General features: G+C 40.2%; 1 protein-coding gene across 1 annotated transcript in view; it reads left to right on the forward strand.

The window, feature by feature from the left end:
- The window catches only part of PTN (pleiotrophin), a 74616-nt gene extending 65264 nt beyond the window's left edge, over positions 1 to 9352 (forward strand). Inside the window, exon 5 of the mRNA XM_056340829.1 lies at positions 6954 to 9352. Coding sequence (XP_056196804.1) covers positions 6954 to 7006 — 53 coding nt within the window. The 3' untranslated portion in view covers positions 7007 to 9352. The remainder of the gene's footprint in view (positions 1 to 6953) is intronic.
- Positions 9353 to 15793: the final 6441 nt, after the last annotated feature.

Genomic DNA, 15793 nt, shown 5'->3' on the forward strand with positions numbered 1-15793 from the left:
TCTTCACTTCCTTTCCTTTCAGGCTTTCTTTTTTTCTCCTTCTTTATCCCTCCATCTTATTTTCGATGTTGCCATCTGTCTATCTTTTCTTCTACCTGTGCTTACTGTGAAAGTTTTGCAGGTGACTTTTCAGAGTGGGGAGCACTGATGAAAGCCAAGCCCCTGTCCAGTGCCCTGAGGGTAGGTCCCATCTGGGTGGGGTAGGTGCAGAAAGCACAACTGAGAAATGAGTGTGTCTGGTTTTCAAAAACCAACTAAATGAAACAGGGTCTCAATTCACAGTATATCACAAATAACTTTCTGCTAAATAACTATTTATAGAGAATATATATGCTTATATGTAACATAGATCTCAGTTTGACGTAGAAACGACCTTGGTGTGTGATCTTTTTGCTGTATAGGTATATGCCAAACTCCAAATGGATTGTTAATACTCCTCTGTTTTCAGTCGTCTTCTGCAGACGTGTGAATGCAGAGAGTAAACTGAGTGTATCAGTCTGTGCCTGCACCTGTCTCGCTGGCATTAAGAGGGATCTTGTGTACAGCAGACAGAGGGCTGAAGAGCCCGACAGGACTGGGTCCCTCTTGTGCTGAGCACAGAACATGTCAGAGAACAGCAGGAAAGCCCATACTCTACAGAAGCAGCAGTAGAAGTGTACCAGAGGCACATGAGAAACGGCAGCAAACAGAAAAGCAAAGTGAGCTACTTCTGGAAATCACTTTCCGGTTAGCCAGACCCCTCCTGCAGTCTCCAGTTGCAAAACAGGCTTCCCTTGAAAAGTTTATCCATTGCAGTCTTTTGAATACTTACTCTTAAGACTCTAAAATCTTAGATACTTGTAAACCAGATGTAAAGAAAATGAGATGAAATTTTCGTGATCTTTGTGCAAATAGGCCATTTAGCAAAATCAGAAAATGTGTGTGTCTTTGTGGTCTTTTGTGTGTCTGTGCCTAGGCAATTTTGAAACCTCTCCCAAATATTTGAATGAAGAAAATCACCAAAACCAAACCTTTCTGATGAAAATCCTTGGTTTGAGCAAATTATCTCTTAAAAAAACACAACCCTTTCTCTTATTCCTGACTAGTTTAAGTAAGGATGTTAAAGGGAACATTTTTAATATCTTACATCTTTATGTCAGGTTCAAGCAATGGCTTCTGACTGTCTGAGGTTGTTTCAGGGCTTTGCAGGTGGCTTTAGAATAAGTTGGATTAATTTTCCCCTGCATTTACTTCTTTTTGCAATTCCAGTGAGAAAGAAAATGAGTGAAGCTTTTTCCATGAGTGGCTTTTTGGTCCATTTTTTTGTCAGATATGTTAGTGTTTGTTACAGGCATAAGTCTAGCTGTTCTCCATTCACAACACGCGCTGCAACATGCCTTCCTGGCTTATACGGTGCAGCTTCAGCCTTGAGGTTTGAATTGGGTCCATCTTGTGTTCAATAGGAAACAAATCCAAGTCTAGCCAAAATGGAAATTTAGCAAAGTGAGAAGCAGAACAGAATCTGCTGGAGAGGAGTGACTGGAAGAGTGGAGAAATTGAGAAATGCTTAGAGACAACTAGAGAAAGCAACTCAATCTCACAGAGCTGAAGTGTAAAGGATATAATAAATTGTAATGTATTAATAAAGAAAAAGTCACATCAAGGTCACCGATTCATTGTAGACTTGCCTTCTATGTCTGTTTAGCTATTGGAGTGGTGCTTTTTTTCCCATCCAGTAGAACTGTATTGCTCAAAGAGGCTTTTCAGAAGAATTTGTTTTGGAACAACATTTCTGTGGTAATGTAGTTTTTCCTTCTTAAACCATTTGCAATACATAAATGCTGTATATAGTGCAGGAACATGGGAAGAAAAGGAATTAAATGGCTATGAAATGTTCTCTTTCTCTAGAAGCAGCAGAAGAAAAAACACATTTAAAGGTTATTTAAGAAATCAAGGGATTTGTTTCTACAATCATGGAAATCACAGGATAGTGCAGTTTTTGATCCTAGAGAGCAGGGTGAACCTCTGTAGAGTGAGATTTTTTCCACCAAGGGATATAATCCTTGGCTTCATCAAAGACTTCATCAAGACTGCTCCCTTCCACATGGCTTGACATTTTACCCTGAAAATTCAGAATTTCCTTGCACCCAATGGCACTATTGCCCTGCACCACCATAAGCAGCCAGGTGCTTTGGAAAATTTGTCCCAATGAGAGGTAGAGAGCCCTTTAGAAAACCTGCCTCCCTCTTTACTCAGTGGAACTGAGTGCTAGTTCCTGGGAGAACTTTCCTGTACTCCTAGTGTCAAGATTCTTCACTCTAAACTTCCATCAGCACAACTTTTGCTATTTTGAACGGTTTATATTACTTTCAGGGATACTGCTTGACTTTTATATACACGAGTTCAGCAGTGCTATGCGTGAATTGTTACCTTCTTTTCAAGAAATGGAAATAAATACCTACAAATCTTTGCTTACAAATCTTGGCTTCCGTTAAAATATTCTTACCTCCCTTTTGTGCCTTGTACGTTAAGAGTGGCTTTGAATGGTGTTTGGCTCCTGGTCAACATAATTACTTTCCTTTGCCGCTTGCATAGTAAGAATAAGGCTCCAGAATAAGAATGACTTTTTAAAGAGGGCTGCTGACATTCCCAAATTGCATAGAGAAAGTTCTGTTTATCAAACTAATTTGCTTACTTGGTAAGATCCTCAGTGGGATTTTTGTTACCAGTCATCACAGACCCATAGAAGGGAGTCCAGTGCTAATCCATGACCACACAGCTTTTAATCCTGCAAATAATTCTTAGGCTGACAGCTATTCATAAGGTTATTCAGGTGATGAATGACTAGATAATCCAGTGTGTGTGCATCGACACAGTTCGTTCTTGCAGGGCTGTTTGTACAATGCTACATGGGTGTTTTTTATTTTGCTGGAAGTGCTCTAGGTTCCAGCAGGTAGCGGAATGACTGTGCAGGGCTTGGTTGCTGTGCCCTGCAGGGGCTGCCAGGTATTCTGAATTGGCTCTTTGCCTGTGCCCCCTCGTCCAGGATCCCAGCCTCCATCGGAGCAAGAGCACTTCCAGGCAGTCTCTCACTGGGGGATAAGAGGAAAGGAGGAAAGTGTATGCTGAAAACCAGACAAAAATGTTGAAGACACTTTTGTCATCCTCATTAATATTCTGGAGCATATGTAGCTCACTCTTCTGGTACTTTTGTTTTGCTGCAAGGATGCACGGGGATCGTAAAGATAAGTATTTCCTTGATGTGAAGAAAGCCAGAGAGAAGACATAGTTCCTTCTGCTGCTTTCCTTACCGTAGCTGTGTGCTGAGCCACACTGGAGGTGGAAGGGCAGTTTAGTTGGGGCACTCGGAGCAGTAGGCAAACAGGTACCTCGTCCATTCCCTCGACTGCACAGCCTGCTCGCCCGAGCGTTGAGAGACAGCACGCACTCGGTGTTGACCCTGGCATTGGTATCTGTAGGAGAAATACCTTTGACAAGGCATTTAATGTATTTAAATTCATGAGTTTAATTTTAAATATCCATCATATTTACATACTTTTCATAAAGTTTTATGTTAAGATGTTCCAGTTGGTGGCCCACTATGCATCGCCAGTAAGATCTGGAGAGCAGCATAGTGGCTTCCCCAGCATCAAGGCTGTTTCAGTGGGCACTGCTTGATGGGTTACTGTAATTTTTGGTGGCAGGCTGGGACCACACGAAGAGGCCTGATATGAGATGGCTGAACCAAAGGTCTTGCATTCAGTCTGTGCTAAGATTAAATAAATATCAATAATTTTCATGTATGGAATAGGAATCTGAATGGGATTATTTGAAACAAATGTATGTAGGGATCTTTCTCTCACTTAACTGGTAGATGGCTCTAGCTGGTGCTGGGGTAGGAGACTGCTGAGCTTTCAGGTCACTGGCACTGTACTCCCAGCTGGTCAGGACTTTTGAGCATGGTGTCAGTGCTGACACTGGTGGCATGGTGACCCTTTTAGTCAAGCCTGATTGCTCTGGGAAGGGAAGCATTGGCAGACCAAGTGATCAGGGTGACGTGGATCCCAGTGTGGATGTGTGAGCTGACCTGGTAGCATGTCGTAAAAGTTGAAACAGTACTGTAGGGTGAACAGAGATGAGGGCAATAAAAGCCTGAATGACATAAAGAGTAGGTCTGAGCAATGAGGAAACACAAACAAAGTACTTCTAAAAGCAACTTCATACTTCGTTAGTCATGGACATACTGTAGTCTATAGCCTGACCATAGTAAAAGCAGGTGAAGGGTAGCTGTGAACAGACTTGTGCATGAGAGCATGAGCAGCAACATTTTCATGGGTAAGTACCTGGATATTGGCATCTGTGGTAGGACTTTTAAAGGAGCCTAAGGACTTGGAAATATTTTAGCAGTCGTCTTTTTTCTTTTTTTTTTATATGACCACAACTCTGTGTGTGTGTGTCATTTCATAGAGTGAATGTGCTTTGCATCAATACAGCTTACCTGTCTGAAAGATGAAGCTGTGGTGGTGTGAGTACCTTTAATGTGAGAGGAGTTATGTCCCACACATGAGGGTTTTACTCTGCTGAGGCACAAAGCAAAATGACTTGTCTTTGTAGGTAGATGGCTTTGGTAGTTTGGGTGAAATGCGGATTATCACGGAGTAGACAACAGGGGGGGAATTGAACTTTTGCTAACAGGAACAAATACAGACCCACAGGGCTAAGTGCAAATGGATAAATGGTGGGTTGTCTGGTACCTCAAGTCAAGTGAGGATGGGGACCTGATGTGATCACACGAGTCCAGACCAAAACCTTCTCCTGGTGGTGACTTCACCCCTACCGTGAACTGCACATACTCTTCAGTACAGTCTTGTTAGTGGTCTGCCCACATTCATATGTCTCGTTTGCTTTTAGTAAATTTAGCTGTAGTTTGCAGAATGCCTTTCTGCTTGTGCTGGGTCTAAATAGATTTTACAGATTTCAGTGCTGGTCTAATTGTTAAAATGCTGCTGTTTCTGTCAGAGAAAGCAGTGGAGTGGGGGAAGAGAGAGTGAGAGGGAACATAGTCAATATGGAATCCAGAAGGGTCAGAGATACAGAGGGAAAATTAAAGGAAATGGAGGGCATGGATAAAAGAGGATAGGAGACAGGAAATTTTTAGGGTGAACTAAAGGTTTAGCTGAAAGCAAATTAGATATTAACTTAATGAAAAATGACATGTTGGGATGACAGGTTGTACAATAGTGCCAGATTCTGTGAATGGCTCCAGACTGCAGGCATACATACACACGCACACGCAAACACAGACACACAGACAAAGGCAGGTGGGAAAAAAAAAAAAAAAGTTCATTTTCACATCTTCAAACAAAACCAAATTACTTCTTGTTTTAAATTATAATCCCTTTAAATGATAAGCAAAGTAAGGGAAAGAGAATTTAGAGCAGATTATGTTGCTAAACATGAAATAGGTATTTTATTTTGCTTTGACTAAAGGATAATTGGAAACAATTTTTGTCTTGTGGAAAAAGATGAAGAAGAAAGTGTGATTTGAAACACTAATAAACAGGAAAAACAACCATCAGGGAAATGTGATAACTTAAGTCTGCTCAAGGTACTCTGGCTCTAACCATAGCTGAAAGATGTCAGTGTAGTTCCCTTGACTTTAATCCAAGTAATTTGTTTCACCAAAGCTGATGGTTGCTTGACTGTCTATATTATGCAAACTTTTCAGACAGAAAAGAATCATATTCACAAAGAAGAATACCACCTTAAGGGCCAAGTGCTTTTCTTCGTATACATGGTGATACCTGTTATTTAACCTGAGATGATTTTTGGTGGTTTGTTTGGGTTTTGGATTTTTTTTGTTTGGATTTTGGTTTTTTTTTGGGGGTGGGGGGGTGGGGAGAGGGGGCAGGGGATGATTGTCTTTTTTGAGAAGGAAGAAACAAAGGCAGGATTCAAAGGAGGAAAGTGAAATCTCGGTTATGCAAACATGGGTCTACTGCCTTGCTCTTTTGTTACAGGAGAGGTGTTTCACGGAAACTCAGTTTCTGTCTCTGTAGTGGTCCTCCAGTGTTCTGTGCTGTGTTCTGTGGTGGTATCCATGAGGATTTATTCACATTCCCAGTGAGACCTGTTATTTTCCCCGTTGCAAGGTGACATGTGATACAAGTGTGCCCAATCCTTTTAGTTCATACTTATTTTTTAGGTCCCTCTGTGAGTGTCCTTTAGCTGTAGGAATGCCAGACTACCCTACAGCACAGTGAAAGTTACCACAGCTGGTAGTATAGTGTATAGACTTGCACTTGTACCTTCGCATCATTCCCATATTTACCCCAAATTTATCAGAGAAGCAGATGATCCCTGGTCCTTTCCCTGTCCTATCAGTACCAGCTGGCTGGACAGACCATGCTCTAATGACTTCAGGCCAAGCTTCAATTGCTTCTCAAGTGTACGTAGGTGTTTGTCCCAGACAAAGGGGGAAGATTTGGCAATGGGGAAGCTGAAGAAACAAGTGAGCTTTCTCACCATGCTCTGGAGTTGCTCTCATATTCAGAGAAAGCCAAAGACTAACAATGAAGTAGAAAGGAAGCAAGGGAAGGGTATGTGTGTGGGTAGTGTGTGCAAAGCTTTCTTCCAGCTCTCCGCTGAGCCATGACCCGGTTTCTCCAGGAGCTGCCTGCTGTTTTCTTATTTTTGGAGCAAGTTCCTGAGACATTGCTTTGCATGTCAAAGAGGGTCAGCCACTCAGATAGGAAGGGTTCTGAACTGGACCCCCCTTTACATCTTCTCTAACACTTTGGCTGTTCCTTTTTTTTTGTTTTCTTTCTGTTTTCCCTTCCCTCGTTCAGAACGAGGAAACAAAAATAGTTCTTACATGCACAGGGAAAACAAGGGGAACTTTCAGGGGTATTAAATGAATTTTATCACAGTGACTGCTAGACACTGATTTTTTATGGTTATTGTTATCTTGACAGAATCCAAGAAGAAGAAAAAGGAAGGCAAGAAACAAGAGAAGATGCTGGATTAATGGAGCCAACTTGGGCAATATGAGAAAGGGACATCAGCAAACATGATCAGTTAACAGTTTCATTTATACCTAGGCATTTTATCCTAAAATTATTTATAGCTTAATGGTACCATAGAAAGAAACAAGCAAACACAGAAAAAAAATCCTTTTTTTTATGACTTTAGTATTTTTAGTGTATAACCCTAACAACAGTTTTTAGAGACCTGTAATAAAGGACTCAACACTCATTTAGAAAATTACATCTATTGTATATTGAACAATGTAGAGGTTTTTTAAATATTTTTTTTCTCAAGTCTTGCTGTAGGTCTCAATCTGGTAATTACTCCATGCAAGCAGAACCTGAACCGGTGTGGAGCTCTGCTGAAGCCAGTGGTGCCCTGTGTGAATACAGGAATCTGGCTGGATGCAATTATATTTAAGATTGGGACCTTCTATGTGAAAACAACAGACTTGTTTCTTAAGTTCTTATTACATCTGAATAACTGTATGAAATGATTTGTTTAAGGAAAGGATGGGGGCATTTTGTTGAGTATTTACAGGCATAAAATTCTTTTGGATGTGTGGTGAATGTTCTTTCCAAAATACCACCGTCTCTGGGTAAAAACAGTAGCACTCCTATCCTTGGCCATTTTTTAGATGTTGGCAATTAAAACTCTGAAATCTTTCAACACTTGGACGTAATCAAGATTTTCTAGCAATGATTTTTCCAAGTGGAATGATAGCAAAACTTTCCATTTTTTAGCATATCAACAGCGGTGGATGGTAGTGTCCTCTGTTTTACCTATAAAAGCTGAAAAATGCTTTCTTTTATATGTTTCTTTTGCCAGAAAGGAGAATATCACCTGTCTGGCTGGAATTGTTGCAATTCTGAATGACTCGACACCCTTTTGTATCATGGGAATCTTCCTGTTGATTTTAATTATAGCTGGTTGAAAAATAATGTCTGGTGGGAAGTAACAGAAGAAATCTGTTTGGAAACTGCCAGAGATAGTTCGTATTTTTGATTGAAAAATTTGTGGGACTTGAAACCAATAGGAATGAAATTAATTTTTTTTTCTCTTTTAGTAAAGCAGAAGAGATTTTTATACAAGCAAAAACACCCTGGAAGAGCTCAGTAAACATAAAAGTAGTTCTGTGTTGTTTTTTTTTTATTTAAATGGTCTGCAGGGAAAAAAAAAAAAGAGACATTATAACCAGCTGGTTTTCAGTTTGTTCAATTTTACGTATTTTAAATGATAATAAGTCCTGAGAGAAGTAAAAAAAATAGAAAAAAGGTCTGACAAAGGACTGGTGTGTCCCTGGGTAAAGGGTTGTTTAACAAGCTAAACAACCAGCAGATCAGACATTTTAGAGGAAACATAAGGGATTTCAGTGCCCAAATTAATTTCAAAATCATTGCTTTAAATTCTAAATCTTGAAATTCAACGGTAAGAAGTAAGCTTTGCCATATGTTTAGGCTGCAGGCTTGCCTGCTGATAAAGAGGAATCATCCCCCTTGTACTCCCGCGGGTACCCACCAACTTCAGCGAAGCTGCAGCAGGGTGTGTTCATGTGAGTAAATCACATTATTCTCCTGGTATTAGCTTACAGATGACCAGAGAATCTTTTTCCAGACTAACATCACTCCTGTTTTCTATGCAAAAAATTTATTGTAGAAAAAACAATTGTAAAGCATGCCCTCTTTTTTTCTCACATGGAGGGTATGGCTGATCTGAACTCACAGGGAGGCAAGTCCTTCTGTAGACGTTCCCAAACACTTTTGAAGCCAGCTAGCCAAGGCTGCACATAGCTCAAGGTTGACTAGTCACACAAGTATTTCCCAGTCTTCTTGGGTGTGTTTTGCAGTCTGTGTTGATGTCCTTGTTATATTGACTATGCAGTTAGACATACCCGAGCCAGTGTTACAGTTAAAAATGTCCCCAACATGTGGTGGCTGTGCAATGACCAAATCCAAAATCACAAAGGCTCATATTTGGGTGGCTCTGGGTGCTATTTGGTTTGTTTATGGTTTAATCGGGTCTACCTGTGCTTGTGCCTCAGACTTAAACTAATGGATTAGTAGGCCTGATTGAAAGCAAAGGGAGAAAGAAGCTTTTTCACTCACCAAAGGTTTGTCTGTCTAAATGCTGCATCAGTTCGCTTAAAGTGGTTCAGCTTTGAGTGCAAACACTGTTGCACCATTATATTACACTGGTTAATCTAGTCCATGTTTCATAGGGAGCTGGCAGGAGTTGGGAATGATGCTGAGACCAACAATTTGACTACCCTTTAGCAAACCTTAGATGTGACTTCTGATTTCCACCTCTGTGAGTAAGAAGAAAATAAATTCCTCTGTGTTTCCTCTGACACCTGATGGTCTTTATGATTAACTGCCCATCTGGCTTGTTAAAGGAGCATTCCTAACAGTTCTTGAAGGAGGCCAGTCAAGTTCCTACAGTGGTGTAGGGCCTCCATGGAGAGAGTTTACAGAAAACAAAGAAACAAACAAACAAAACCCCCAAACACATTAGGACCAGAAGAAAGCACCGCAGTCCTGGTAGCAAAGGGTGTGAAACAGGAGAAGAGCACTTCCTCTGTGGTACTCAGCCACATATGTTTGGATTTATACTGGAATCTTATTGTTGACCATAACTGGATTTGTATCTGTCATAGTTTATAAACAGTGAAGAAAATTTCCAAGAAATCAGCAGAAAACATTCTGTGGAAACTCTGCCTATGAAGGAGATGACAAAAGCAATTCGTGGTAGAACACCGATGAAGATTGAATAGAATAGGTCAGTCAGGTCAACTCTGAAGGGAGGTACCTGCTACCTGACAGGAGCAGTTGCTTCACTAGTGACATTATCAAGAAAGCAAGAGGCAAGTATCTAAACAAAACCTCTTCCCACCCTGTCTTGGTCAGTTTCCACTTGAGTTGTCCTGAAATTTCCCCTGATTTGCTTTCTGATCTTCTACCCTCTCTCCTTTGGGAGGGCAAGTTTGTCTGACAGGGCTGTGGGGGTGGCTACTTCAGATGAAATACGTGTTTTACCCTCTTGGTGCTATCCTGTTACAATGGAAAATGACTTAGCATAGGTGCATTGCTTAGCTAGTTTAACCGACTAAAGCTTGTTTCACGCATGTCCCTCTCAAGAAGTGGTTTCCATCTTCATTTGTTATAACTGTGATATGCTATGGGGAGATGACAGAAATCCCCCAAATGTCAGCCTTTTTCTGAGCACTGAAATCTCTTAGAAAAGAGAGGGGTGAGTTGCTGAACACCAGCTAGGATGAATCTGCATCCAGACTCTGGATTCTAGTAAGTTTGAACTTAGGGGAATTTTGATTATAGCTCCCTTCCCTTCCTCTAAGTAGGCTGAGCCCTGCTTCTGAGCAGTTAGGCCTGTCTATATCTTGATTCAAAACAATATTTGAGGAGTGGGGCATTTTCTGACTTCGACATGTCTCCTGACAGAAGTGCCCATATTGAAAGAGAGTCATTGCCTGTTAGCCTGGCATATTTAACGGGCTATTAAGTGCAGCAAAACCATAGGGCAAGGCTCCAGGAAGGGAAAACATTTGTTGTACATGCAGGTAGATACTAAGCTGTGAGTTAATGATTCTCATCTTCTAATTCCATAATGACATTCTGGACTGTACTGTTTTTTTCAAACAAGGAAAATTAGAAGCAATGAAAGAATAGTAATTATGAAACATATCAACAGACAGTGTTGGAGACTTTGTCAAGAAGAGACAGGTATGAAGCCAGGAGCATTTTATACAAACTTCTTTTGCATGCTTCTTGTGTAGGGGAGGCAGGATTACTGGCTGGCACATTTGTTTTTATGCTTTGCTTGATTTGTGCCTTAATGGAAACTAATCAAATGTGGAATGTTGCAGAGAGGCAAAGTCCTACTCCAACCTCAAAAGAATGTGTCCAACTGGAGGCAGTGTCAAAGGGAGACAATGGCATGTCTGTCTTTCCTGGTTTAGGGGTGCAAGTTATGATGATGTTGATAGGAGAAAACATATTTCTTTAACTTTGGTGTATGTCCTTTGCCACTTGGCATGTGGCAATGGACATTTCAGGTAAAATAATGGAGCATTAGGATGAACTAAGAGGAACTGCTTATGGAAACAGGCCTATAAAATGCCTGAAACTAACCATGTTGCTGGCAGAGAGCATCTGAAGATAAATATTGTGTAGCATTCCCATTGATGAAAACCCTTAACACATGATGAACTTTATCTGAGTTTCCTTAGTCTAATGTCACTGATGAGGGTGGGACAAAAGCCAACCTGACTTTCCCTCAGTCTAGGAACTGCAACAACATTAACAGTGTAAACCTGCCACTTTTCTAAAGCAAAATACTGGTGAGGTGCACCATTTTGACATGACACAGCAGTCTTTCACAGCTCCCAAATTCTTACAGGAATGGGAAGCAGTATGTCAGTGGGGGTCGATATCTCATATTCAATCTTTTAAAACTCCCTAAGACAGCATCTTCTGTGAACTTCTGACTGTGTTCTGTCCTTTGTGGAGACAGATTATACCTATTGTCTGCCTTCCCCCGCTCATCCCTAATTTTGATAATATTTGTAGGCTTTCTGTCAATTCTGCTAAGGCATGCTACCTCTCTCAGTCAGGCTTCAGTGGATATTGTTGATCCTTCCCTGTGGCTGAGCCTGTATTTTCCATTTCTTACTGGATTGTTGAACAGTCCCAGCAAGCCCCTCCCATCAGGTACCTCTCACTGTGTTCTTCTAAGATTAGAAGACACAGTAGCAACTTGTTAATCAGAAGATGACAATGGACAGGGAAATAGGAGAATGAGCAAAGAGATTCCCTGGATTCATTGGGAGGGTGGCTTGCTGGTAAAATCTTTGTCATAGCTCAGCCTGGGCAAGAATTCATAGGGGACAGAAATGCGTCAAGTTTGATCAAAACTAGAGACGATGAAAGAGTGTCTGTCCTCAAACAGAAAAAACCACCTTAGCTAGCTTAACAGTGGCAAGAAGCTGCAGCCTTTCCCATTGCGTCCTTTTTTACCATCAAATTAAAGGGAAGAGACATAGCCCATACAGCTTCAAGGATAGTAGAATGCTTGACTGAGAAAAGTAGAGCGTGAAGAGAGCCTCTTCCACCCCGTGGGTGTTTGCATTTGGAGAAGATCTAGGCAGTCTTGTTCATAGCAGCAGAAAACTTTGTGTGCTTTTGGACCAAAACTGAATGATGCTGAAGTCTAATTTTTGTAATGTTCACTTTCTGCTACTTTTCAAAAATGGCAGTCTGTCTCATGGCCTCATCACTCTGACTTGAGCAGAAATGAGATATCTCAAGGAAAACATGTGAATTCAACTATATTCAGCTATCATTATCTCATTGGTGGGGCTGTGCAATCCATTTGCCCTTTCTGCAGTTTGCCCTTTAAATGTGGAGTGTCTTGGGGTACCAGATGGCTCAAAACTCTGTAGGTATCTACTAGCCTTTAAATCGCTTGTCTTTGAGTGAGTTGTGTATGAAAACAAACAAAACCCTCAACAAAATGGCAAGCCTGTGTCCAATGTATGAATTTACTGATGAGATAAAAGAGAGGCTCCCAAGTATTCCCGTTTCAGAAGGTCATTCAAAGTTAAGGACTGTACTAAAAGCTTTAGCCCTGAATTCTGTGATGTAAAGCTAAGAAAATGGATAGCCTTTTGCAGGGCTGTCTTAACCATAGCCGACTTCATTCAATTAATTACACTGTTTGAATTTCCTCACCCTTATCTACCTGGCAACAAGACGTTATTTAACTTTTCTCACTAGGCTATTCATTACCCTTCCTGTATTATAGTTATGTGGTTCATCTAGATTTTTACAGCTGAAGGAAACGGCTCTAATCATCTGGAGCGTGTTGTGGTTGCTGAGGGGACCTGAAGCAGAGGCAGGCTAGTACTGCTGCAACTTGGAGCTAGAAACCACACAGTAAGGATGTTAGCATCAGACACAGCAGCTCTCTAAATATGCATGCATACATACTGCATATACATATATACGTATATCCATATATAGGGAAGGAAAACTCAATAAAGAAGTGCATCCATAACTCAAAATATGTCAACTAGTGCCGCCATGTTTTCAAGCTAAAGTAGAAGTGAAAGAGCTTTTTGTCCTGCGTTGTTATTTACACAAGGATACAAAAGTAGTATATGGGCTGAAGAGCTAGGTTTCTTCCCATGCACCAGCATATCAGGTTAAGGATAGCTGTGTCCAAGGAAAATGCAAAACACAAGACAATGAAATGGCCAATAGGACTTAGTATCACAGGGATGTTCTCTTCTGTCACACCAAGTACATGGGAGAGCTTTGTTCAAAGCTTCAAAGTGGACAAACTGCTTCAGTTAGGTGTGAACATAGAAACCCAGGCATAAAAAGGCTTTTTCTCAGCCAATAAAAATGTGAGGAAAATGGGAAAAAAAAAGATGGAAAAAACAAAGTAAAGCAGAAATAATCTTAATACTTGTAGTTTGAGTGTTAAACAGAAAGAAGAAATGAAAGTCAAAATAACAAATTAAAGCCTGAATTTCATGTTAGATGGATTTCTAATTCTGTATATATCTATTAAACCAGTGCTATATGATATCTTCTCATGGGTTACTCTCTTTTTCTTGTTCTTTTTCCTTTTCTTTTTCAGTTTGTATATTGATTTTGTAAGCTAGCAGTGTGTTTACCTTTTCAATTTTTTAAAACTTGTATGAAAGCCATATATCCATATTGTAGAATGAAAGCATTAACCCTGTAACATCCCTTAATGTTTCCCTTAGCTCTGTGGGATTGTGGGAGGCTCTAGCGAATGTATATGTTTACCAATTGTATCAACATAATTTACTTGCTCTTAGTGGCGATGAAGAATTAAATAAACTAATACACAGAAGTGTTGTGTTCTCATTTGGTTGTGGGAAATGTAGGGGACTTCTGAAGTTTCTTAAATGAATTCCAAGTATTCTTAGTGATCTTTTTTTATTGTGCTATTTTCCCACCAGCAATAGGTGCTGCTTGTCGCAGAAACACTTATCTTTGTAAATTGAGGAAAAGTTTTAGTCTGTAGAAAGAAATCTGCCAGAAAATTATTCTAGCAGAAAACAGGTATTTGGTTTGTGTATACTGAAGTCTGTCTGCCCCAAATTCGTGACACCGGTTCTGTAAAGCAACTTATTTCAGTATACAGTCATTTTGACCTGTATAATACTGCACAATGATGGGTTACAGATGAATTTTATTTTATTTTTTTTTTAATTAATCTATCAGCTAAGCAGTGGGAAAACCTTATTCTCAGCCCTGTCATGCTCAGCTATTTTACTTTAGCAGTGACTTTAATGAGTGTATGTGTTCAGTGAGAGATGATTAAGCCTCATGAGTAGAGCAAAGAAGTTACATTGCATTAATGGACTAATTAGAATTATGCAGAAACTCAGGCAATGCTCATTGTATGTTAATTTCTTCTCCCTTTTTGTTCTTTCATTATCCTTTTTTCCTAAATCTACTTTCTTTTCCAAATACTTTTCCTGGGTTTGTTGTCTGTGTCCAACTATTAGTTAAAATGTTAAAATAATTAATTACTCCATACAAGCCATTCCATCACTCACTGCCAAAAGAGGGCATACTGTTTACAAGACTAGGAGATTTATACAGGCTTCTGAAATTGTTTGGAAGAAAGTGAAGTATTACAAGTTATGAAAACTGACAGTGCATTCTTCAAACCCCTAAGGGACTCAGCTACCTAAATCCTATCCTTGGAAAGAAGACCAAATACTCACTATTGTTTAATTACAAAATAAAAAATTTAATTCCTTTTTAATATGGTACTTAGCGGTTACATTTTGAGGTTACTGAGTAATGACAGAGTTTTAAGATGCTCTCATTCTTCCATGGGAGATACCTGATCTTGTCAGTAAGCCTGAGCTGCTTGAGGGTTGTCTCAAGTCATGCTTAGCTCCACCAGGCAGAGCACACAGTCCCCTGATTTCTCTTGCCCTTCCCACCTCTGTCCCCAAATAATAAGTTATAAACAGGCCTGGCAAAGAGCTTTTAGATTAGCTTTTTTCTGGTGGGTTGCCTTCATGGAATAGGGTCTTAGAAGGTCGTCTTTGTCTTTATGTAGCCTGGTTTTTTTATATATGAAGTATGTGAATGGAGAGGACTTTGTGCAGAGACCCAAGTTCTGCTACCAATCTGTGCTCCAAACTTCTGGGAGTGGTGGTTCATTAAGTGGGTCTGTGGATGCAAGGAGGACAGCTAGTGGTCAGTGGGACAGTATGTCTGTGCAACGGTAACCACTAGCAGTGCAAAGGACACTTTGACAACTGTAAGGCCCCAGAGCTCAACCTATGCACTACTACAGCTGAAGTTAAAAACCTATTTGTGCTTCATCAGCCCTCTGGACTTGCACAGGGTAGAATTGTAATTAATACTCAAATGCATGATAGTTACACATGCACACACATAGTGACACACTGACTTCATCCCTTGCCTTTTAGATTACAGAGCAACACCTGATTTTCACTGAGAACAGAGAATTTGCACAATCATCTTTTCATGTGCAAGATGAAGCATTCCCACAAAGTAATAACACAACTCTTTGTCCATTGTCATCTTTTATGATGATGTGGGAATTCAAGTACACAGAGATCCTTGTCTGGTTTATCTTGTTTAGCCTGTTCTAATCATCTCTAGAGAAACCCAAATGGAAGAAAAAAGCTGTAATCTTATAGTAAAACGCAAGTCTGTTATAAAATTTTCACTGTTTACTGACAGCATTTCTTAAG

This window comes from Falco biarmicus, chromosome 5 (genome assembly GCF_023638135.1).
Source record: "Falco biarmicus isolate bFalBia1 chromosome 5, bFalBia1.pri, whole genome shotgun sequence".
NCBI classification, from domain to species: domain Eukaryota; kingdom Metazoa; phylum Chordata; class Aves; order Falconiformes; family Falconidae; genus Falco; species Falco biarmicus.